Below are 23,517 nucleotides of genomic sequence, written 5' to 3' on the forward strand. Positions count from 1 at the left end.
ATTCTGTAAGTGTCTGGGAAGAGAGACATGAGGGGCCAGAATCCGTCGAGATTCTGTAAGTGTCAGGGAAGGGAGACATAAGGGGTCAGAATCCGTCGAGATTCTGTAAGGGTCTGGGAATCTGAAATCTGATATGTTATATGTTATCCGAAATATGATGTTTGATATCTGAAATATGTTATGTGACTTATCTGATCTGTTTTATGAATCATCCGATATATGCACGATTCTGGTTATTCAGTACGATTCTGTCTATTCTGTGACTTGAAAGCTTTATGATATCTGTTCTGAACTCCGATTCAACATGACTTCAGTTTTCTGTATTTGTTGTTGATTTATGTTTGAACAAGTATCTGTTCTATGATTTTCGTTCGGCCATTTCTGATGTGAATTTCTGAGGATTTGGATTGGTGATTAATGTCTTGCTGAGCTGTTAGCTCATCCTTGTTTTCTACGTGGTTTTCAGGTTCTGGGAAAGGGAAGGAAGTCGTGGATTAGCGATCTAGAGTCTGATCTGTGATTAGGTACTTGATACTGGTGATTTTTGTACAGTCATGGCTTTTCTGTTCTGTTATGTTCTTTCTGTCCGTAAGCCATGTATTGTATTTGTATATGATTATTTTGGTGAAAGAAAAGATAGATGAACTGCGCTGCATTTGGATATTTTTAGTAGCTCTGTGTTTTTCTGTCTGTGTTATATTTGGAAGAAAGTTTTGAAGCAAATTCCAAAGCCAGATACTGGATTTTCAAAGGCTGTGTCGCGACCCGATGCGAGCGGGATCCGTCCCGGTCGGGTTGGGTCGTGACAATAGAGATCAAAAGAATCGTAGTTGATGGGTGATACAGATCGAAAGAATTATAGTTAGGTGATAGTGGTCAAAAGATTGTACTCGGGCTCAATGGTCTGAGATTCATAGTCGGGGGATGGTGGTTTGAAGACTTTAGTTGGATGATGCTAGTCCGATGATTGTAAATAGCATGTGATTGAGGTTGAAAGAGTTGTAGATGACTGGAGTTGGAGCTCAAAGGACCTTATACAACGAGCGATAGTGGTCAAAATAATTATATTTGGGTGATGGTGTTACGACGATCATTATCGAGTGTTAGTATTCCAAGGATCATAATCAGGCAATAGTGGTTAGGAGGATTGTAGGCTAGCAATAGCCATTAGATGATTGTATTTGGGCGACGATAGTCTGAGGATATTAGTCAAGAGACTATAATATAAGGATTATAATTGGGCAAAGATGGTCGAACAACCTTAGTCAGCATGATACAAAAGACAAAAAATCATAATCCAAGTACCATAGTCAGACAATACTAGTTTGAAATCATAGTCTAACGATAGTGTTCAGAATGACCAAAGTCGGGCTACTATGGTCTTGAGATCATAGTTTGGTGACGGTGGTCAGGGTTGAAGGATCAAAGTCGTCAGTCAACAGAGACGAAAGTCGTAGAACCATACTCGAGCAACTATGGTCAGAGGAATGCAGTGATTGGTCGGTGAAGGATCGACGATGACAATTAAGTGGTGGCTTGGTGGTAATGCTCTGGAGGTGTTTCAAGGTCTTGAGAGTCTCAGAGCTCTCTTAAATCTCAAGCCAATATTCGAATTCCATCTCCAAACTCGTCCAACCGCCCTATATGTAAAGATTGAGGGCCTATTTATAAACTTTTGAAAAACATGCCCCATAAATATAACAAAAATGTGGAACACTACATTGAACATCTCATTGATTTTCTTGATCATAAAGCCTTCATATTGTCACAATTGAGCAATCTTAGGTTCGTTGGATTCATCTCCTCGAGACTCAATTGGATTATAAGCATGTCAACTTTGAAGATCATTTAGTCATCTAATTAATATCTTTAAGTTTGTTTTTTTATTTTTTTTTAATATCTTGAAGTTTTAAATTCTACTTAAGGCCTTTGATTTGAGCTTATTCAAGATCAAATTAGACCACTTTGATGTCATTGGGCTCATCTTGTCAAGACATTCGATTCGACTATAAATTTGCTACAATCATAATTCAAATAATCATCCTGAATTTAATTACAAAAGTTTCAAATTCAAATATGCATGGAGATTCATGCCTAATTAATATAATTTTTTATAGTATATCAATCACAAATATAAAAAAAATGGGAAATAGAAGTCTCACTGCTTTGACATATCAATTGCTAGCATAGCTGGCCCTGCATTTTTAACTTCTGAAGAGAAAGACAATCATTTGAGCTTCTTAAAAAAATCTAACAATATGCTCAAATTAGTAATATCTTTAGCACCTGAAAGGTAATATATGTACAAATATTAGTATACAATATTCCCAATCCAAAACCTTCTACAATATTTTAAAACAATGTAATTCAACATATTGAAGAGAAAAACACAACACCTTATTCTTCTAATAGTAAGGAGCACCTGATTCTGAAGAGAAGCTGAACCCCATAAGAAGCCTTACAGAATTATACTGGGTTCCCTTGCGATCACAAAGTGGCAGACAACGAATTCCAGACCTCAATTCTAACACTGGCAGACAAGTCTGCCCTCCGAAATCATCCTTATCAGACATGTCATACTCGTGTACCTCGACTCGAAGCAAGGCGAGTTCAGGCACTGTCAATGTAAAGACGAACTCTTCGTCCCAAACAGGAGCCCATTCGTCTTCTATAATCTTTGTTTTCTTCATTATGCAATCAGCTGGTACTCCAGCTATACCAACCTATAGGTCAATGTCTTACTTTAACTCAAATGTACATAGGTTGCAGGTTCCAACCTATCATTCTAAGATTTTTTTATATATGTGCATATATGTTTCTATTTTTCCTACAAGTTGAGGATGCATGACCACATAATGACATAAATGCTAACATTAAGGCTTCGTTTGGGACGGCTTTCTTTCTACTTCATAAAGTAGCTTTATAGTACAAAAATTTTAATTTTTTTACTAGAAAGTTGATTTAAGAAGCAGTAAGAAAGCCGTCCCAAACGAACCCTAAGTGATCATGCTACTAAGATGTCAAGAAGAAACTTGAGAATTCCTCAAATATAGAAAGGAAATATATTAGAAATCAGCTTCCTACCCTTGCATAGAAGTCAGGCGGGGAATAATTGTCGAAGTAGGTCCCTTTAAAGTCCTTGAGCCATCCATCACCTAAGTATACTTTTACCTGTTGCAAAGAATGAGAAATTAGATTTGGTAATGAGGCCCCAAAGTCAAAACAAAGCTCAAAAAGTTTTTTTTGTAGAAATGCTTTACTTTTAAGATTTTCTTCACAGGTAAGATTCTTTTTGGATCAAATACTTCACCATATGGTTCACCTTTCATCAAGAAACCAGGCTTTTTTACATATCCACAACCCCCATTTGCTCTGTAAAATCCTTGCATCAACCACAATGACCTTCCATATCCCTGAAGAGAACCCAAAAAAACAAACTTAGCTGAAATCCGGAAAATCCATGCATCAACCACAATGAAAATCGTGATTTCTTAATTGAAATCCGGAACATAATAAAGTCAATGAAAAAGACATTGCATCATTTGCCTTTCCAATCATTCCTATGTTGGTTCAGTTGCCTTGCAAGCAATCGATTTATTGCAACTTTGGCCATTCCAATGCTTGGGTTCAATGAAGTGAAGTACTAAAAGAAAACAAAAACTACAAAAATTAGGGTTTAGGGTACTTATATGCAGGGTAGTTAATAAATGAATCAAAAGCCCTACAGTCACGAGTACTTTCTCTTTCCTAGATTTTTGTGATATCAGAAAAAGTTCTAAGATGTTTCCATCATCAGTAATAATCTCTATATCTAATGTTAAACCTTCATATCCCCAAGTGGGAGTTCAAAATAGCATTTTACATTTAGTGCTAGAAAGTGGTGTCATTCATCTTACTGACAACTCAAAAAATGTAGGAATAGCATTATCAAACACTCTTTGCTTCTCAAATTTTTATAAAGTCGGAAATATCCAAGATTATTAAGGTATAACACATTGCGAAAGCGTGATTAACAAAGAGAAACAACACCAGGGAAATTGTCAGTCTGTAGACTGAACATGATAGCTTACCTGCATATTAAGGGCAACCATTTGAGCACCATGCATCCATCCAAGCATTGGATTGTAGTTAGAGGAAGTGACACGTGTACCTTTAGGATATATCCTGAGCATATTCTTCTGAGTGAACCTGAAAATTTTGACGTGATTAGCCTTTTATAAGTTTCCACAAAATCTAGTGCAATTACATGCTAAAAAATAGGCCTAGCACTTTAACCTGCTAGCTGTGAATTGGATGCCTAACCTTACTCCTAACTGTTGGGGATGAGCAATAAATACCACAATGACAAAACAAGCGAGAAAGTAAAAGCAGCATAAAGTAAAGGGCATTAGGATTTAATATGAAAAAATACAGCATAGGAAAAAAAAATCACTGAGCTACATGATCACACCAAGAAATTCATTATGAAAATTGGGAGAAATAAGTACAGATCTATCTTTTCTCTCACTCTCTCCTTGCTTCTCTTCTCACATGCACAGTCTTCCTTCTCTAACGCTACAAAAATATAAGAGAAAACCAAGTAAATAACCCCCAAGGGATGCAACCCTTCGAAAAACAAGTAAGAAAACAGTCCTGTCCAATTTGGGGCGCTACAATGTTTAAGTCTCTGATGACCTGTGGCGCTCAAACTCACAGCGTTGCAGCGCCGAACTCGTAGCGCTGCTGCCCCGAATCCAAAGCGTTGTGGCCTTTTCTCTATGTTTATCAGAGCTGGGGCGCTCGGGAATACAACATCGGGGCACTCGAGTACACAACGCCGGGGCTTTGTGCAAGCAGGGGATAAACCCCCCAACAAGCACGACAAACTTGAGGTCTGAGGCAACAGAACAACCCGATTGATCAACACAATCAGATTCCACACATAACAATCTCCCACTTGGAAACTGATTAAAATAAATCATTCTTCCGATCTGCACCATCAATCATAGTACCTGCAGTGTGGCTTGACCTGTTCTCATCCTCCATGAAGACCAACAGAAGCTACACATAACTTTAGTTTATCAACTATCACCGTCTTCGTCAGCATATCTATAGGATTGTCGGTAGTGTGTATCTTCTCTAAAGATAACTGACCATCTTCCAGAAGCAACTTCATGAAATGATACTGAAACTGGATGTGCTTCGTTCGGGCATGGAATGCAGCATTCTTGGCTAGCACTCATGCTGCACTATGACTATGCAATTCCCCATTCCTTTGCCCCTTGCCAAGTTCTCTCAAGAAACTTTACAATCAAATCATCTCCTTGCTAGCCTTAGTGATAGCAATGTACTCCGCTTCTATGGTTGAGAGTGCAATAATCTTCTATAACTCGGAAACCCAACTGACTGCAGTCTTTTCCAAAGTGAAGATATAACCTATTGTGCTTTTGCTAGCATCAAGATCTCCAGCAAGATCATAATTTATATAACCCTGTAGACCAATCCCTGCACCACCAAAGCAAAGAGCTTTGTCAACTGATCCTCTCAAGTACCTGAGAATCCACTTAACTGCCTCCCAATGCAGTTTGCATGGGTTACTCATAAATCTACTGACCGCTCCCCTATGATGCACAGACACAGACACGGCAACATAAATACGACGTAGCACGGATATAGGACATGTCAATTACTGAAAATATAGGGCACATACACGAGTTGGACATGATATTATAATTTTTATATTTTAAAAATAGTGTATAAAAATTAAATAAGTATAATATTAAAAAAATTAGAAATAATAAGTCATTTAACTAGAATTTATGCTTAAAATGATTAATATTAGGATGTCGAGAGTCGGACATCAGTATTGTGTATCAAGCATCGAGAGAGGAGATGACAATATGGTCGAGAGTCGAGCATCGATGTTACGGAGTAAGTATCAGGCATCGATGTCAAGAGGGCAGCATATGTCGTAAATGTTGAGACGGCATTGGTCGTCGTGATAAGATGATATCAGACAAAGATGAGTTTTCAAGTTGTTGGTGTGGAAATTATTAGTGTCTAGCATTAATGTCAAGACAATGTTAGACTTTGATCTTGAGATATTTTTAAAATATCGATGTTGTAATAATGTTAGACTTCAATGTTGAGATGTTATCAGGCATTATTGTGAAACCAAAGTTACGACCCACCAAAGAGAAATGAAAATGAGAATATTCGATGAATGGTGTATTGAGTGCAGGCGATTGATTTGGTGTTGTGGATATTAAATAAGAAATTTAGTTTTTATATTTTAAATAAATAAAAAATTTAAATATAAGAAATTATATTAAAAAAAAATTCATAAAATATTTAAAACACGTGTCTAATTTGTATATGATACTTTTTTAATTATACATATTTTCGGTGTGTCCGACACGTATCAGACGCGCATTGTGTCAGACACTGCACACCTCTTTGAGAAAAAATGTTGGTGCATCATAACTACTCACATTGCATATGTTATATTAAATCTTGTGCAGATCATAGTTACATCAAACTTCCAATTGTTGAAGCATACAGAGTCTTCTTCATATGTTGTTCCTCTGCTTCAGATTTAGGCGATTATTCCTTGGATAACTAAAAATTACTACCCAAGGGAGTGCAAACTAGCTCTGCCTCACTCATGTTGAATCTATGAAGTACATTTTCAACAAACGCGGCCTGAGATAACTTTAGTATACCTGCATTCTATCTCCACTAATTCTTATACCGAGAATTTTCTTTGTTGGACCTAGATCTTTCATTTTGAACTCCTTTAATAACTATCCCTTCATATATTTTATCTTCTCCATATCTGACCCTACAACCAAAATGTCATCCATATACAAAAGCAGAATAATATAACAATTATCAAAATATTTGAAACAACAATAGTGATCAACCTGGCACTTTTTGTTCCCATTATCTTACATAAACCTGTCAAATCTTTTATATTGCTGTCTTGGTGCCTGCTTCAGCCCATATAAGCTACTCCTGAGCATACACAATAGATCTTCTTTAACTATGACTTCATATCCTTGAGATTTCATCTTATATAACTCTTCATCAAGGTCAACATGAAGAAATGTTCTCCTTCTATTCATCTGCTCTACATGTAAATCTTCAATTATAATTATGCTTAGTACAACTCTAATTGTAGTCATCTTCACCATTGGAGAAAAAATTTCAATGAAACAACTCCTTCCTTCTGTTGAAAACTTTTAACTACAAACCTAGCTTTGTAGCGCTTGCTGCCATCAGATTCTTCTTTCAGCTTGTAAACACACTTTTTCTACAGTGCTTTTTTGCTATCTGATAGTTTTGTCAACCCGCAAGTCTAATTCAACTCAAGTGAACGCATCTTATCATCTATGGTTTGCTCCCACTTCTTTGAATCATCATAGCACTCTGGTTCACCACTACCTATCAACAATAGATACTACAAGGAGAATACCTTTGTGCTAGCCTTGAGATTCTACTAGATCTCCTAATTTCAGTAGTAAATGTCTGAGGTACTCTCTGTACTTCATCAACTTTGCCTTCTTGATCATCATCATCCTTTATCTCAACATATTTGGAAGAATCTTCAATAGTATCATTTTTATCCTTATACATTTCACTTTCATTAAATTTAATATCCCTGCTTTTGATGAATTTCAGATTTTGATAATCCCAGAATTTATAATCAAATTCATCTTAGCCATATACAATAAATGTACATTTAATAGATTTTGGATCAAGATTACTCTTAGATCCTGCATCAACATGAACATAAAATGAATAACCAAAAACTTTGAGGTGGGATATACTAACCTCATTTTCATTCCAGTCTTGCTCAGGTAACCCCTCATCCAGAAGAACTGGAGGACCATAATTTATTAGATAAACTGCAGTATTCACTGCCTCTGCCTAGAACTACTTAGATAAACCAGAATGTAACATCATGCTCTCGACATGCTTAATAATAATTCTATTCATGCGCTCGCAACACCATTCTACTATAGTGTTCTTGGAACAATGAACTAATGTATGATCCCATTCAAAACACAATATTCCTTGAACTTTTAATCACAATACTTACCACCATTATATAATCTGAGACACTTGAGCTACAAATTTGTCTCAAGCTCAACCATGGCCTTTGTCCTTCCACTTCTTAAAAGCATCAAACACATTTGACTTATGTTTTAAGAAGTACACCTATATTTTCCTATTGTGATCATCAATAAATGTAACAAAATATAAATATCTTCCTATAGAAGTAACTGGAGCAGGACCCCATACATCAGTATGCACTAACTTTAACTTCTTTGACTTGACCTTTGAACCAGTATTTGAAAAACTCACCTTATGTTGCTTGTCATATATACAGTCTTCACAAAAATCTAAATTTATAAATTTTAAACCATGAAGTTTTCCTATAGTAAGAAATGAATGCATATCTTCCTTACTCATATAACCAAATCTTTTATGCCAAAGTTCTCCATCAACATCTAAATTTGTTATTCTAATAGAATCCATTTATCTATTGATAACATACAAAGTGCCTTCAATACTGCCACGAGTTATAACCATAGCCATTTTTATCACCTTCCATGTATCTCCTACAACCTGAGTTTGCAAGCTGACTAAAAAAAATTAAACTCCTCTTTAGAAAAGGAACGTGCCTAACATTCTTGAGTCTCCAAATTAACCCATCCGACATTCTGATATCAACATCTCCCTGTCCAACAATGTTGCAGGGCTTGTTGTCCCCAAGATACACTTTATCCAAATCCCCTTGAGTATAGTTCTTGAATGCCTCCTTGTTTGTACTTGTATGAAAAGAAGCACTTGAATCTATAACGCAAGATTCATAATTGTTCGGAGATAAAATCAAATAATCTGACTGATACTCTTCTACAGATACATTTGCAGAATGACTCTTGTCTGGACCTCCACCACTGCCCTTCTTTGGAACTGTATAATCCTTCAAGTGCTTCTTTCCACAGCTCTAGCACACAACTTTTCCTTTACATGAAGTAGACTTTCCTCTCTTGGGTTTAGATCTCTCTCTATTTGAATTTCTCTCTAAAACCCTTCCTCTTGCTTCAACACTTAGAACAAAATTTGAAGATTCACCATTCGCCCACCTGTGAACATCTTTATTAAGCCCTAACTCCACAATGTCCTCAAAGTTTAGCTTTGAACTTCTGGAAGTGTTACTCATAGTAATAATAACAACAACAATGCCCTCACCTCATCATCAAAATTGATGCCAACAAAACACAATTAACTAGTCACAATCTTTAGGTTATTTGAGGACGATAACTTCCCATACATCTTAGTTTGTGCAACCATAAGATTGACTGTAGTCTTCTCATTTACAATGTTGAATGTAACATATGAGAAAAGTGAAAGTCGTATCAAACCTAGTGCAGTCCATTCAAGAACCTCCCACTCCTCATTATAGAATGTCTTCTTAGTGATTTCTTCCAGCAGTAAATACAACTTTTGATACAATAAATCTTCAATTTTCATCCTCCAGAATACGAAGTATGAACCGTTGAACTTCTTAACCTTATACCTTGCTTCATCCGCCATTACTCCCACTAGAACTGAACAACCTCGCTCTGATACCAGTTGTTGGAGATGAGTAAACACCACAATGATGAAACAAGCAAGAAAGTAAAAGCAACGAAAAATAAAAGACATTAAGATTTAATGCAGAAAAATTCAAAATAGAAAAAAAAACCACGGAGTCACACCACACCAAGAAATCCACTATAAAAATTGGGAGAAATAAGTACAAATCTCTCTTCTCTCTCACCCTATCCTTGCTTCTCTTCTCAATGCACAATTCTCCTTGTCTAACTCTATAAAAATACAAGAGAAAGCCAAGAAAATAACCACCAAGGGACGCAGCCCTTTAGAAAAATGAGAAAGAAAATTGTCCAGTCCATCTCGCAGCGCTGCGACACCAGTTTGGGGCATTGTGGTGCTCAAGTCTCTGTATGATGAAGCTACAGTGCTCAAACTCGCAATGCTGCACTGAATCCAAGTACATTGCACCGAGGAGAATCCAGAGCAAATTCATTTATGCTGGGGACGAACTTGTAGCATTGCTGCACCGAATCCAAAGCAATGTGGCTTGCTCTAAGTCGATCAACGTTGGGGTGCTCAAAAACACAATGTAGGGGAACCAAGTACATTGCACAAAGGCTTTGTACAACAACAACATCAAGCCTTTGTCCCACTACGTGGGGTCGACTACATGAATCCTTTTTTGCGATTGTGTCATGTTAAAAATCAAATTCTCATTTAAATTTAATAAAAAAAAATTATTTCTAATATTTTCTAACCAAGTCTTTTTAGATCTACCTCTACCTTTCTTAACATAAGTCAAATCTAATACTTAAACTTTCCTAACCAGGTCATCAGAAGGCCTCCATTTAATGTGACCAAACCATCTAAGGCGATTCTCTCTAATCTTATCTTCCACTGGAGCTAATCCAACATTTTCACTTATATGCTCATTTCGTATCATATCTCTAAGGGTAAAGCCACTCATCCACCTAAGCATCCTCATCTCTGCAACACTTAACTTAATATTATGATTCTCTTTTAATGGCCAACATTTGGCACCATAAAGCATTGCAGGTCTCACCACATACTCTCCGGATAAACTCCACCCATGCGCTGTCGTGATATAAATGTATTAGAATCTTCTCACCTATTCTCTAATCTTACTCAAGGCATAGCTCCTCCTTGCCGTTACATCATTCAAGGAAAAGAATATAACATGGGTTATTATTTGGCTGATAATATATATCCGAAATGGGCCACCATTGTGCAAACTATTCGGGAACCACGTACTCCAAAGAAACAATATTTTGCAATGAAACAGGAAGCATGTAGAAAAGACGTGGAACGTGCTTTTGGAGCTCTCCAATCTCGTTTTGCAATTGTGGCTGGACCAGTTCGTTTTTGGAGCAAAGATGTGTTGCATGATATAATAACTACATGTATAATTTTGCATAACATGATAATCGAAGATGAACGCAGTCTCACTGGACATATTCAAGTTGCGAGAGAAGCGCCATCCCCAGATGTCGAATTAGTGGTGGATGAAAATACTCAGTTTCAAGAATTTATCGCTCGTCATAAACAAATCAGGAGTAAAGATGCCCACTTCGCACTACGAAATGCATTAATTGAGCATTTGTGGGATCAATATACTAATTCTAATGTTTAGTTGCTATTGTATTTTTTTTTTCATTTATGTCTTCTAATGTAATTTTAATTATATCAAATATATATTTGCTTATTTAGAACATATTAATATCCCAAATTTTTTATATCGAGAAAACAAACATAATTTTTAAAATTTTAATAGGTTTAAAATTGATAAATAAAAATATATGATTAAAAAAATTTAAAATAAAATAAGAAAAAGAATATGCTAGGAATATTCCTTTTTTGTATGTTAGAAAATGAAGTTCGATTGGAGTCAAGTTACTGCATTTTGGAGTGAAAAATGAGTTTTTCGGTTGGAGATGCCCTTAGATTCCTTACAAGCTTCTTTATAGCTTTCTCAATTATCATAATTTTTACATCTAAATCAATTTTTATAACAAATCTTCTTATTTTTTATCTTTTTTTATACATTTGGATTCCACCACCAACTATTTTTACTATTAGGAGCTTTTCTCTTGAAACTCTAAGCATATCTTTTATAATATTCTTAATATTACTAGCTACTTTTTTTCACATAACATTAGCAACCTCATGCACAGGCAAAATCTTAAAATTTAAAATCTTACTCTAAAAAATATATCTATTAATATTTTTTAAATGCCCCCATCTAATTCTAAAAAATCTTTTTTACTTTTTTTTCTCCATTATCTTAAAGTCCAAAACTAATAATCGATGTTGGATACATAAATTTTCACTCAGAATAACTTTATAATCTTTGCAATCTAAACGATCTAATTGTCTTATAAGAAAATAATTAATCCGTGTTTTACTATATCCATTTTTATACGTGATAAGATGCTCATCTCTTTTTTTAAATAAGGTATTAGCTATTAAAAAATCATAAGCTAATATATATATATATATGGTCACCATGATGTTTTTAAAATTATCTACCTCTCTACCAACATGTCCATTTTAATCTCCTCCAATAAAAATTATTTCTTGTCCTTTTTTTGTTTTTATCTTTCAAACTCTTATATATAATCACACATACACCCTTTCTAGTATGACTCCTACCCAAATATCAAAGTTTATATCCTAAACTATCAATTTCTCTAGCCTTCTCTCAAATCCATTTAGTTTCCTGAATGCACAGAATATTTATCTTCATATGAATCATAATATCTATTAATTCCATTAATTTACTTGTAAGGGAGCATATATTCCAAGTTCTTAATCTAATTTTAGTTTCATGGACTAGCTTATTTTCTCACATTCGTCCTTGATGTAAGAACCTTGCCTATTTTAACACTACACCCGAGCACCGGTGCAGTGGCCCTTGCACACTTTTAGCTGTATTTAGGTCATGCAACCCGTCGCTTACAGGGGACGCCCTAGCATTAACATAATTTTTTAAATGATTCATGTTATGATTATTCGACAAGTTTTACGCTGGTTGTTGACAACCTAACGAAATCCTCCACTTTTCTCATCCAGGACTTACGAAAAAAAATCCTAGTGCAAAGCACCCGAACTAAGCAGGAGGTAAACCTCCCATACCCCCAGCAAGCATGACAAACTTGAGGCCCAATGTAACATAACAACCCGATTGATCAACATAATCAGATTTCACACATAACACTAACTACATGCTAAGTTGAAGAGAATGAATTTTATGAAGGAGAATCACCTAACTATTTCAGTTCCATGGGATGCTGCCAACTTTTCAAGCTGTTGCTCGCTCAAACTAAGGCGTCTAACTTTATCAGGGTCCCCCCTAAGTGCATGGACTAAACGACCCTTTGGTTTGCCAGCCCTTAGGGTAATTAGTTTTTTGTATTCCGGGGCTGCACTCTGCCCAAATTTGCTATCATCATCATCAGCACCACCATCATCATCGCCATCTTCATCATCTTGGTCCTGCTCATCCTGCAGCAGCACACAAATATTTATCTTAGAGAAATAAGCTAAAGAACTAAAGAACACTGCAAAAGTTTTAACTCATTGTAGTATTTCACCTTGTTATCATAATGGAGTTCGTCTGTAAAATCAGTGACCTCCTTTCCCCATGAATCTTCCTCAACTGTTTCCTTTCTTTTCTGAGATCCAGTCTCCTTGACCTTTTGACTCTTAGCTTCAAGGTACTCTTTTGGAGGTTTCGTTGACAGAATGATTCTTCTTGTTAGAGCTTCTGGAGAAGGGAGTTCCTCCATGGATTCACTTTTAGGATAATAAAGCATATCTCCAAATGTTTGAGTGACCATCTGATTAGAATGCATGTGAAAAATTAAACTAGAACATTGAGAGGAAGCAAAGAAATTTCCATTTTTTTACTAGTGCCACCTCGGCCACTTTAGCTTGCAGATCTGAAGTCAAATGGTCCTCTAGAGTTATTACAACTGGGTATGGAGAAGCCGTGAATGCATGCTCTTTGATAGATCTCAAACATTTGATGAGTGGTACTGGAGAAGTCAGTGTCCTTCAGGTAGAGTAAAGCAGCATAAAATAAGAGATGGTTCAATAGAAGTATGAAAGTCTAACTAATAACAGCTACTCATATAGTGATCTAATAACAGCTAATAATATAGTGACCTATCAATCAAACAGTGTCAATCAAATATTAACAATAAAATTTTAAGGGATTTAAATAAGCTAAAAGGTAGAAGAGTTACAAAAGAAAATGAAGCAAGCAACTAGATTAAAAGAAATGTTTTTCAAGATTTTAAGAGGATATTTGACAATTTTTATTTTAATAAATATTTGAAGAAGCACGGGAAGGAAACATTCAATTAAGGTTTCGTTTGGGACGGCTTTTTTACTGCTTCTTAAAGCATTTTTCTAATACAAAAACTAAAATATTTGTACTAGAAAGCTACTTTAAGAAGCAATAAAAAAGTCGTCCCAAACGAAGCCTAAGTCACAAGAAGAAAAGCGTGTGTTTGTTGTAGAGGAATCTGTCATGGTGGCATTACAGAATATGCACAATCTTATTTGTATTATTTCTTTTCATGTTTCATTATTCTTTTCCTCACTCTAGGTAAATATAAGCCACTCATTCCATTTAGAAACTTCCTAAAACAAAAAAATTATATTTGTACCATACCACCTAAAGAATGATATTTACACATCACTCAAATATTGAAAAGCAGAACAAAAATTCCAATTTTCATTCTCAATAATGCTACCAATTTTCATTCTCAATAATGTTAAATTTTTAATGATTTTATCATATCACATACAAATCTTTAAATTTGCTAGTTCCTGTCAAACACTTGAGTGTTAATTTTATAAATAAGAAAGATTTCAATGCATGTTAATTTTATGAGCCCATATAACTCATATATGCCAATCTCTGTGTGGTGATATTCAATTATTTGTTAAATACTTTTATAAATTAAATACTAATATTAGTAGACCCAACTATGCTTAGCTACCAAAATCAAATAAGTTGTTTTGTCTTTATGGTTGATAAATGAAGGCAAGATATTGGTTTGGAGTAATTCGAAGTATTTCCATGTTTTATATTTTGGTCATAATATTAGTTTAATTCTATGCATGCCAAAAAAAACCTATATTATGCATTTAATCCTCTATTATAGAAATGCATAATTTTTTTTTCTAAAGCATGACTGGTAATTTATTATGTAAATATCATGTAATTCATGTTTTATAATTGTGCTTTGTTTTAATAAGATTTATATATTTTATGTTGATCTATTAAAACTCATGCTAAAACAAATTCTGTCTTATATCATGTTTCATTGTATAGATGAACAGTTCATTTAATATCATGATAAATAATCAACTATTTCAGTGAATTTAAAATGACTATCTAACAATTGATTAGTTTGTCGCATCCAATTTCTACTATAGTTAAAAAAATCTTTTACAAATTATATCATGAAGCGATTATAGATTATTTAATTTTTTTAAATTTAACACTTTAATTTTAAAATACAATCATTAATAATTAATATTATAGCATGGTATTTAATTTTTAAAGTTGGAGATAAAGTTTGGATCTTGTATCATACGAATTATTCAATTATTTGCTTAATTAGTCTTTTATAAACAATTTTTGTTAAAAAATATTATATTTAATAGGAGAATATTATTACTGGTTACACCAACTTATATTTTATAAAAAGCCCTTTTCGTTGATATGAAAGTGGAAGTAATAATATGTTGGTGTTTATCATAAATGATGTTGCTTAGATACATATATTAAGGTGGTAGATTTTGCATTTCCTTTATGCATCTAATGAGGAATTTAATTTTACGAATTGTTAGTATTTTTATCCCTTCAAATCATAATTAATTTGTCATCATCAAATAGAAGTAGATTGTTAATCCTACTTTTGTGACCTATGCATCATTCATTAGTGTGATTTAGTGACAACAAACCTTAATGAGATGTCATCTAATGTTTTGCCAATTGTTTCTATAGCTTTAACAACAAATATTAGTTACACGATAATGACTTATTCTACTAGGCACTTGGAGCCTTTGCAGTTTGAGGTTGAATTTTAAATGATGAATCTAGATATTTCAAGCAGGCAAAGTGAAAAAGTCCATGAAATAATATAGTGCATGTTTTAAGTATTTCATCATATAATTTAGGGGTGTCAATATTTGACACAACCCGAAAACCCAACTTGAACTCAACCTGATAGTTATGGGTTAGGATCAACCCGTTTTTGAAACGGGTTAGGTTCGAGTTCACAAATCGACCCATTTCAAAAATTGGATCGGGTTCGAGTTGATCCGGAAACCCGGAAATGACCCGGAATAGGCGGTCCGTCTGTGTTGCCCGAGTCACCTGCACGATTGCCCGAGTCACTTGCCCGCATAGCCTACCGCATCTGTGCGAGTTGCCTGCCCGTGTCGCCTGCCGCATCTGCCCGAGTCCTTTCCTGCATGCCAGAGTCGCCTGCCGCAGGTCACCTATTGCCACCAGTCGCGCCGCTGCCGCGCCATAAGCGAATAAGCGCGCAAACAGAAACCTGACGACAATCTTACGAGTCTGGTCAGGTTGACCCAAAACAAGTCAAGTTCGGGTCTGAAAAATTGACCCATTTACAAAAATTGGTCGGGTTCGGGTTGACCCGAATATTGCCGGGTCAATTCCAGGTTCAACCCAACCTGTGACCTGATTTTGACACCCCTAATATAATTTAGTTTATGTTTATACTATAACATTTAAGGGATAATAAATACAAAAAACAATAACAAGAACAATATAAGCTATTATCCTACTATTATCCTACTACATGGGGTAGACTACATGGCCCTTTTTTCTTCATTGTGTTCTATAAAGAGTCAAATATTCATTTAAATCTAATAAAAGTCATTTATATACTTTCTAATCAAGTCTTTAAAGGTCTAACTCTACCTTTATTAGCATATGCTAGATCTAATATATCTAATCTCCTAAGCGGGTCATAAGGCCGACGTTTTATGTGACCAAATCATCTAAGGCAACTCTTTCTTATTTGCCACTGGTGCTACTCCAAACCTTTTCATGTATATACTTGTTTCCCATTTATATCCAAATATAAAGTCACTCATCCACCTAAGCATCCTCATCTCCGCAACGTTAACAACAACAACAACATCAAACCATTATCTCAATCCTTATCTCTTCAACACTTAAAGATAATTTTATGATTCTCTTTTAATGGCCAACATTTTACGCCATAAAGCATTGCAAGTCTCACCACCATCTTATAGAATTTTCCCATAAGTTTGAGGGGTACTTTTCTATCACACAACAAGCCCAATGCATTCCTCCATTTAAGGGATACTTAATACATAATTGAAATTGACTTAAATTATATTTTTATATTATTTTATGTTTATATAAAAATTTTATTATTCAGTTGGATTTATTTTCTAATTATTAATTTAGTATTTATTATTTATATAAATTATATTAAGTTATCTTTCATATTGATTTGATTACTAATTTATTATAAACTATATTTGAGTTCCACAACCAATTCAACCCCTCTTTTGGTGTGCCTTAAACCATCAATGCATGCATAAAATGCCTAACATAATGTAAAACCTTGCCCAATTTATTTACACAAAGAAACACCTGATGATGTAAAATCATATTTTGGACATCCCTTCTCTAATGCACATGTGATTGTTGATTAAAATAAGTAATTCTAGTGGCATAAAATTAACTTTTAAGAACGCGTTGTACTAATGCCTGATAAAATTCGACCTATATTGACAACAGAACATTAGCTACAAAATTATTCTTTAACTAAAAACCAACTAAAGAGAGAAGAATACCCTGCACGCTCACAAAATCCAGATGTCTTGTTTTATAAATAGGATGGAGCAAATAAAAACATTATTATATCCTATTTTGTTATGATATTTAATAAATAACAAAGTGATTTGCATTTAGTATCATACATCGGTTTTAATGGTGGGAATGGAGTTTGCTTTAACATCATAACCGACATAACATGTTAAAACTTTTTTGTTAGTTAGGTTGGTTTTAGTTTTACATAATGAATTTGAAAGTCTTTATATGGATGGTTGTGCTTTGAATTCTAGTTTTTTAAATACTTCTTGGTTCATTGAGAATTTTAGTTCATTATCACCAAAATTCAACCAGATAGTATGGTTTAAAATCTATGTCGATTCTGCTTATAGCCAAGCAAAGAATATAATCTAACAAAGTTGATTATTTTGTAAAACATGTTTTAGGCCTCGTTTGAGACGGCTTAATTTTGTCTTTTCTGTTTCGAAATGACAAAGTTATTTTTAGGTTGTTGTTTGTATGTGACACTTTTGTAAACTACTTTTTACGAATCTTCATTTTTATCCTGTTTTTAGAAGCTTTTTAGTATAGGCTTCTCCATTAGAAATCTCCATTATCTCAAATAAAGTTTTTAAATTACCTTTTACAAAAAACATCGGATAACCAAACGAAGCTTTAGTCTACATGCAACCAAATGAGTGCTTATCATGACTCCATTTCTAAAACTTTCTATCATATAATTTTCTATTCCTTTCAAATTTGTATATAACTTTTCATGAAAAAATATCGTCCCTAATTTCAGGCTCACACCAAATAAAAATTTTTGTTAAATAACTGCTCTTCAATGGTGTAAATATAGCTTTCTTGCAGTTGGATACCAAGATTTCAAATAACTACCAAACTTTCCTTCGATCAACAGTAATCATTTTAATGCTAGTATCTAAAAAAGACAACAAGGTATTTATAAGAAAGAATGGAATATCAAACACTGAATAAACCAATAAAGGAATATAATCTCATTACGTACCTTCCATGGACAATATCAATATCATCCTTTTTGGAATTTGGCCACATATCCAGTTCAATTACCCTAACACCTCGCTGCAATGCTTTGATTATAGGAACATCACTGGAGTCGCTACTGAGTTGGTTCCCTTTCAAGTATGAATTATGACTAGTATATATGAAATAATGGGATAAGGGTGCCGTCATATCTTGGTGAACCTGAAGTATTGACAAACACAAAAACTAGTTTCAGGTGATGACAATTTTAGCCAGCACAGAACAAAACTTAAATATTATGATAATCGAGGCTTAGAACACATATATACATAGTAATGACCTAAGTAGACAAGCTAACACCATCTTACAATACTGAGAATCTGCATTTTGGTAGATAGACTATTAGCATCTTATTGATTATAATTCCTGGAAATATTTGTTAGCGTATCATTTCTCAACATATTGTTTGCAAGTCACTGAGTAATAATCATTTTAAAATTTGGATCTGCTGTCCGTAGCAAGGCCATTGTAATTTTCTTTATTATCAGGTTTAAGGAACTTTCAGCAGGAAGCATAAAGGAAGACTACACTATACACACTTTGGTAAGAAACTCTTAACAGAAGTTAAACCTGTATGGTGCTAAAAGAGTCCAGCTTAAGATAGAAGATCTCATAATTAAAGAGTTAAAATTTGGAGAAAACAAAGAATTATCAAATTAGACAGAAATTAAATCTTTCTTGTGAGTTTAAAATGCTAAGAAAATTGTCCTTGAAGATTTTGATTTTATCCGAAAACAAACGTAAACAGAGAAAAAGGAACTACCTATTAGGGAGAAGTAAAATTCGCAACGAAACAAACAAGAAATAGAAAATTGCAACGGAAAGAAAAGAACACCAAGATTTAACATGAAAAAATTGAACCACACCATACCAAGAAATCCACTGTGAAAATTGGGATGAATAGTATAGCTATTTCTTCTTTCCCACTCTCTTCTTGTCTCTCTTCTCTTTAGCACCGTTCTTACACAAGAACAAACAAAGAGATACACAACAACCACCAAGTGACGCAACTTTTAATGAAAAACGAAAAAAAAAAATTGCTATCTAAGCCTTGTAGAGCAGCGGTGCCAAGTTGGAGCTCTGCAGCTCTTAATTCTCATGTCTATATGAAAGTTCCGCAGCGCTAGTGTCTAGAGCACCACAGCCCCCCCTTGCAGCATTGTCGTGCCGATGAATCTATCTTTTTCACCAAACTATGCAGTGTCGGGGTGCTCGGATACACAGCATCGGGGCGCTGCAATGAAAAAAAAAATCATGTGCAAAGCACCCAAACCCAAGTATGCGCAGAACTCCCTACAATACCCCAGTGAGCCCAACATACTGAATTGAGGTCCGAAATAGTAGTACAATCCAATTGATCGATACAATCAGATTCCACATAAAACATATATATGCCAAATTATCATCAATAAAAAAAAGAACAAATAATAAAATTTACTCTTCTCCATGGTAGCTTATCCATCTTTAATACTATGAGCATATATATGTCAAATTAATTATAACATTATTTTATATTTTTGCTGTTAACACTCACGACAAAAATAGAATAATAATATCATTTTTTTTAGAATTTTCTAACAACAATAAATGAATTCGTACTTTTTTTTCAGTTTTCTCCGATCACTTTTTTTTTTTTTTAGTGTTAAAAAATATAGCAATTTTTATAAGTTATAAACATGACATATGGCAATCGGGTCTAAATTTTTAAACAAATATAACGGTCATTTTGGGTCAAAACCTGACCCACTGATGATGAATACAAAACACTTTATCCAAACAAAACAAAACAAAAATCCTTCTTTATCCAGATTGCCAAGGAAAAAAAATTTCTCAACAGTTCAACAGATGCATCATCCAACCAAGCCTAAAAAATTTTCGCATTCCAAGACCACCCCAATTATCATCTTCAGCATCCCCGAGCAAACGCCGAAATCCAACGCCCAACTCCCAATCTCAAACAATTCAAGCAAAACCAACCAAAACAATACATCCAAATCACATCCAAGGAAAGAACCAACCTGAGATCGGATGGCAGGATTAAGCTCGCCGGAGAACAAATAATGGAAAAATTCATCAACCGAGAGTTGCGGCCTAGAGAATTTCATCGGATGATGCCGATGCCGCATTTCCCTAATCCTCTCTATGATCCGGTCCGCCGCGTCTGCGGCCGTAGCCAACTCACCCTGCCTGTCGGCTAGGAACCGCCGGAGCTGCTCCGGCGACATCGCCACACCATCCTCTGCGTAAACCGCGAACGTATTCTTCACGTCGGCCGGTGGCTCCGCCGAGCTCGATGTAAACCGCCGCGTGAAGCAGAAGCAGCATTTATAATTCCCCATCGCCCCCAACTTTTCCACTATCCGCCGATGGCTCCCGCTCTTCCCCAGCTGCCGATGGTCGTCATTCAGAGGTTCGTATCGAGTAATTATTTGAGGGGTTAGGAATTGATTCTAACTTTATTCGATGCTTCCGGCGTTATGCCTTTATGTATTCTTTTCGCGCCACTTTGTGGGATCGTTCGTATTGGCATAGAACAGCAGACAGCAGAAGCGTTCGCATTGGACTTGATCGTTCTTTTTGACAAGTGTACATTTACATTTGTGCAAAGAGGGATAGGATTACAGGAGCGACTCTCTCAGCTAACGTGCGGAGTGATGGACCGCAGTCCACTGTTATTTGTACGAAATTCCATGTGTTACGAACGGTGATCTGTCTTAAATAAAAAAAATTTAATTTTTTTTCAATGTCTCAAATAAGCCAATGTTGAACTTAATAATTTTAATTTTATCAAATTTAGCTCCACCAAAAAAGAAATATTTAATTTAAATAATTTCTTAACAAATATTAGTCTTTTATTTTGCAGCAAAAAATGTGTCAAAATCATATGGGATCTAGTCCACCTTATAATTTTTTGAGATAAGTTTTGTATATCACAATAATTTAAGGTCTTGGATCATTGTTGTGTTTTATAAAGATGATTGTGAAGTTATTATCAGAAATATAACATAAGCTTCAATTTGACATTGTTCTTACTATTTTATAAAAATGTTGTATAAAATTTTTATTATTATTATTGTAGAAAGTAATTTCAAGAAGTGTCAAAATAGATTTTAGGGGCAAATTTGGGTCTAATCTGAAACTGACTCACCTTCAACTTACCTGACCCGAACTCAGCTTGATTAGACAAACGTATTAGAAATTTAGACTCTGAATCGACCTGCTAACCCGATTGAAGTCGAACAGCTGACCGAGCACATAACGCAGACGATCGAGCAAGTGGTCGAGCACACTTCATAGCTAGTCGAGCGAAAGTCGGCTGCTGGGTGTGGGTTCAAAGGCTGGGTCGATCAGATTAAGTAGGTCGTGCGGCTCTTGTGCATGTAGGAGTTGGGTCAGACATTGGGTTTGATCGTGGATAGAGAGATTGTGAGGTAGGAGTCAGAGGCTACAGGAGCGGTCGACTGTATGATCGACTGTATGGAAGGAAATCATGCACAAGTGACAGGGGAACTTGTCGGGCTCCGTTCGGCCTAGGAGTACAAACATGGGGTCAGCTTGATCGTCCATTGCTGGAGGTTTAAGAAGAAATGACGAGAGCTAGAGATTAGAGTGGGGGTTTCTGCGTGTCGAAGAGAAGAGCCGAAGGCTATGGTTGATCTTGTTTTAACAAAAATAATGGAGGCTTGATTGAGGGGGAATCATAGAATTTTCAGAATGGGACCCGAGTGGTGCCGAACAGCGAATATTTCAGTGGGATTTGAGCTGTATTTTTCAGGCACGTGTGAAGGTAAACACCTCGGGTTATCATATTGACCCGACCTAACACGCTAACCTGGGTTACGAGCAGGCAGCATGCAAGTGAGGGCACAGGCTAGGGGGCGAGCTCTGATTTGAGGGCGAGGGATAGGCACGAGCATGAGCTATGCAACATGAATGTGAATGCCTAGTTTGAACATGGGTGCAGGGACCCAGCCTGCAAGGTCAAGCTGTGGGTGCCCAAAGCGCGTATGTTTGTGCAAGTGCGAATGTGAGAACTCAAGTGGGCAGCCAAAACTTTGGTCAAAATTGAGTTAGTAGGTTGACTTAGACATGACCCAATTTTTCAAATGAGTCATAAATTGGAACGTAAATGTGAGCTGTGTTAAACGAGTTGATCCGAACTTGAATTTTTTAGGTTGGGTATATAATTGACACATAAACTAAATATTTATTATTTTGAATAAATTCAACAAAAGAAACTATAACTTATATGCATAAAAATAGTTATATATTTATTCGGTTAAAATATAATATACAACAGTCAAGAGATTTTAACAATATCATTAATCTATCTTTACTAAAACTTCTAACTTCAAAAAGAATATAACAAAACATATAAATAAAGCACTAATCATCCTTACTCTTGAGGGTCTTGAACCCTTCCCATACTGGAAATTAATAAAAATCATATAATGAGCTTACAAAGCTAAGCAAGTAATTGATGGGAGCTGTGGAGTAACCTATAGAATTATAAAATAATTTATGACTCTATCAATCTCTAACAATACTTAGATTTTTTTGATATAAAATATTATTAAAATCTCAATTAATATACACAAGTATATATGACGAATCAAGTAATATGCATTCCTTTCAAATAATATTATTATCTATTAAAATTACAACAATTATCCTACTCGATAAAAATTGATGTTGTGGAGATTCAATCACTTAAATAAAATTAGATAAATATAATAAATAATATTTCCTAGATCTCTATTATCCTAATCGATAACAATTATCCTACTCGATAACATTTTGGGTTTATGAGTATAAATAATATATATTTCCTAATGATTCTCTTTTAATTGTGATGTTATTCAAAGCATATGAATTCCTAGATCTCTATTAAAATTGTAGGAACAAAGGATGACCGTCGACTTCATACGGTTATATCATATTCTAAAGAATTTAGTACATTTCATATCATATGCCTAGGCATGACACATACTAATTCAATATTC

At 34.9% G+C, this 23,517-nt stretch overlaps 1 protein-coding gene across 2 annotated transcripts; it reads right to left on the minus strand.

Moving 5' to 3' along the window:
- Positions 1-2,230: 2,230 nt before the first annotated feature.
- On the minus strand, positions 2,231-20,979 carry LOC110105554 (phosphoinositide phospholipase C 2). Of its 2 annotated transcripts, XM_028700884.1 has the most exons (10): positions 20,533-20,671; positions 19,386-19,748; positions 18,480-18,676; positions 13,519-13,654; positions 13,194-13,439; positions 12,866-13,104; positions 4,071-4,188; positions 3,261-3,413; positions 3,085-3,171; positions 2,231-2,723 (listed from the first exon to the last, which is right to left on the minus strand). In XM_028700884.1, exons 3-10 carry the CDS (start codon positions 18,662-18,664, stop codon positions 2,406-2,408), a joined length of 1,482 nt encoding a protein of 493 aa, XP_028556717.1. In that variant the 5' UTR covers positions 18,665-18,676; positions 19,386-19,748; positions 20,533-20,671; the 3' UTR covers positions 2,231-2,405. The 2 variants fall into 2 exon arrangements, with proteins under 2 accessions (XP_028556717.1, XP_020690772.1); XM_020835113.2 differs by lacking the exon at positions 19,386-19,748 and having other exon boundaries at positions 20,533-20,979.
- Positions 20,980-23,517: the final 2,538 nt, after the last annotated feature.

The sequence above is a fragment of the Dendrobium catenatum genome, unplaced genomic scaffold (assembly GCF_001605985.2).
Source record: "Dendrobium catenatum unplaced genomic scaffold, ASM160598v2 fragScaff_scaffold_1608, whole genome shotgun sequence".
Lineage (NCBI taxonomy): Eukaryota > Viridiplantae > Streptophyta > Magnoliopsida > Asparagales > Orchidaceae > Dendrobium > Dendrobium catenatum.

Excerpts from the sequence above, each read along its gene's own strand:
- LOC110105554 (XM_020835113.2), bottom strand. The coding sequence starts at position 20,853 with ATGGGGAATTATAAATGCTGCTTCTGCTTCACGCGGCGGTTTACATCG. Across the intron at positions 13,440-13,518 it reads TGCAAGCTAAAGTGGCCGAG|ATGGTCACTCAAACATTTGG; the intron begins GTGGCACTAGTA and ends CATTCTAATCAG. Across the intron at positions 4,189-12,865 it reads CATGGAACTGAAATAGTTAG|GTTCACTCAGAAGAATATGC; the intron begins GTGATTCTCCTT and ends CAAAATTTTCAG.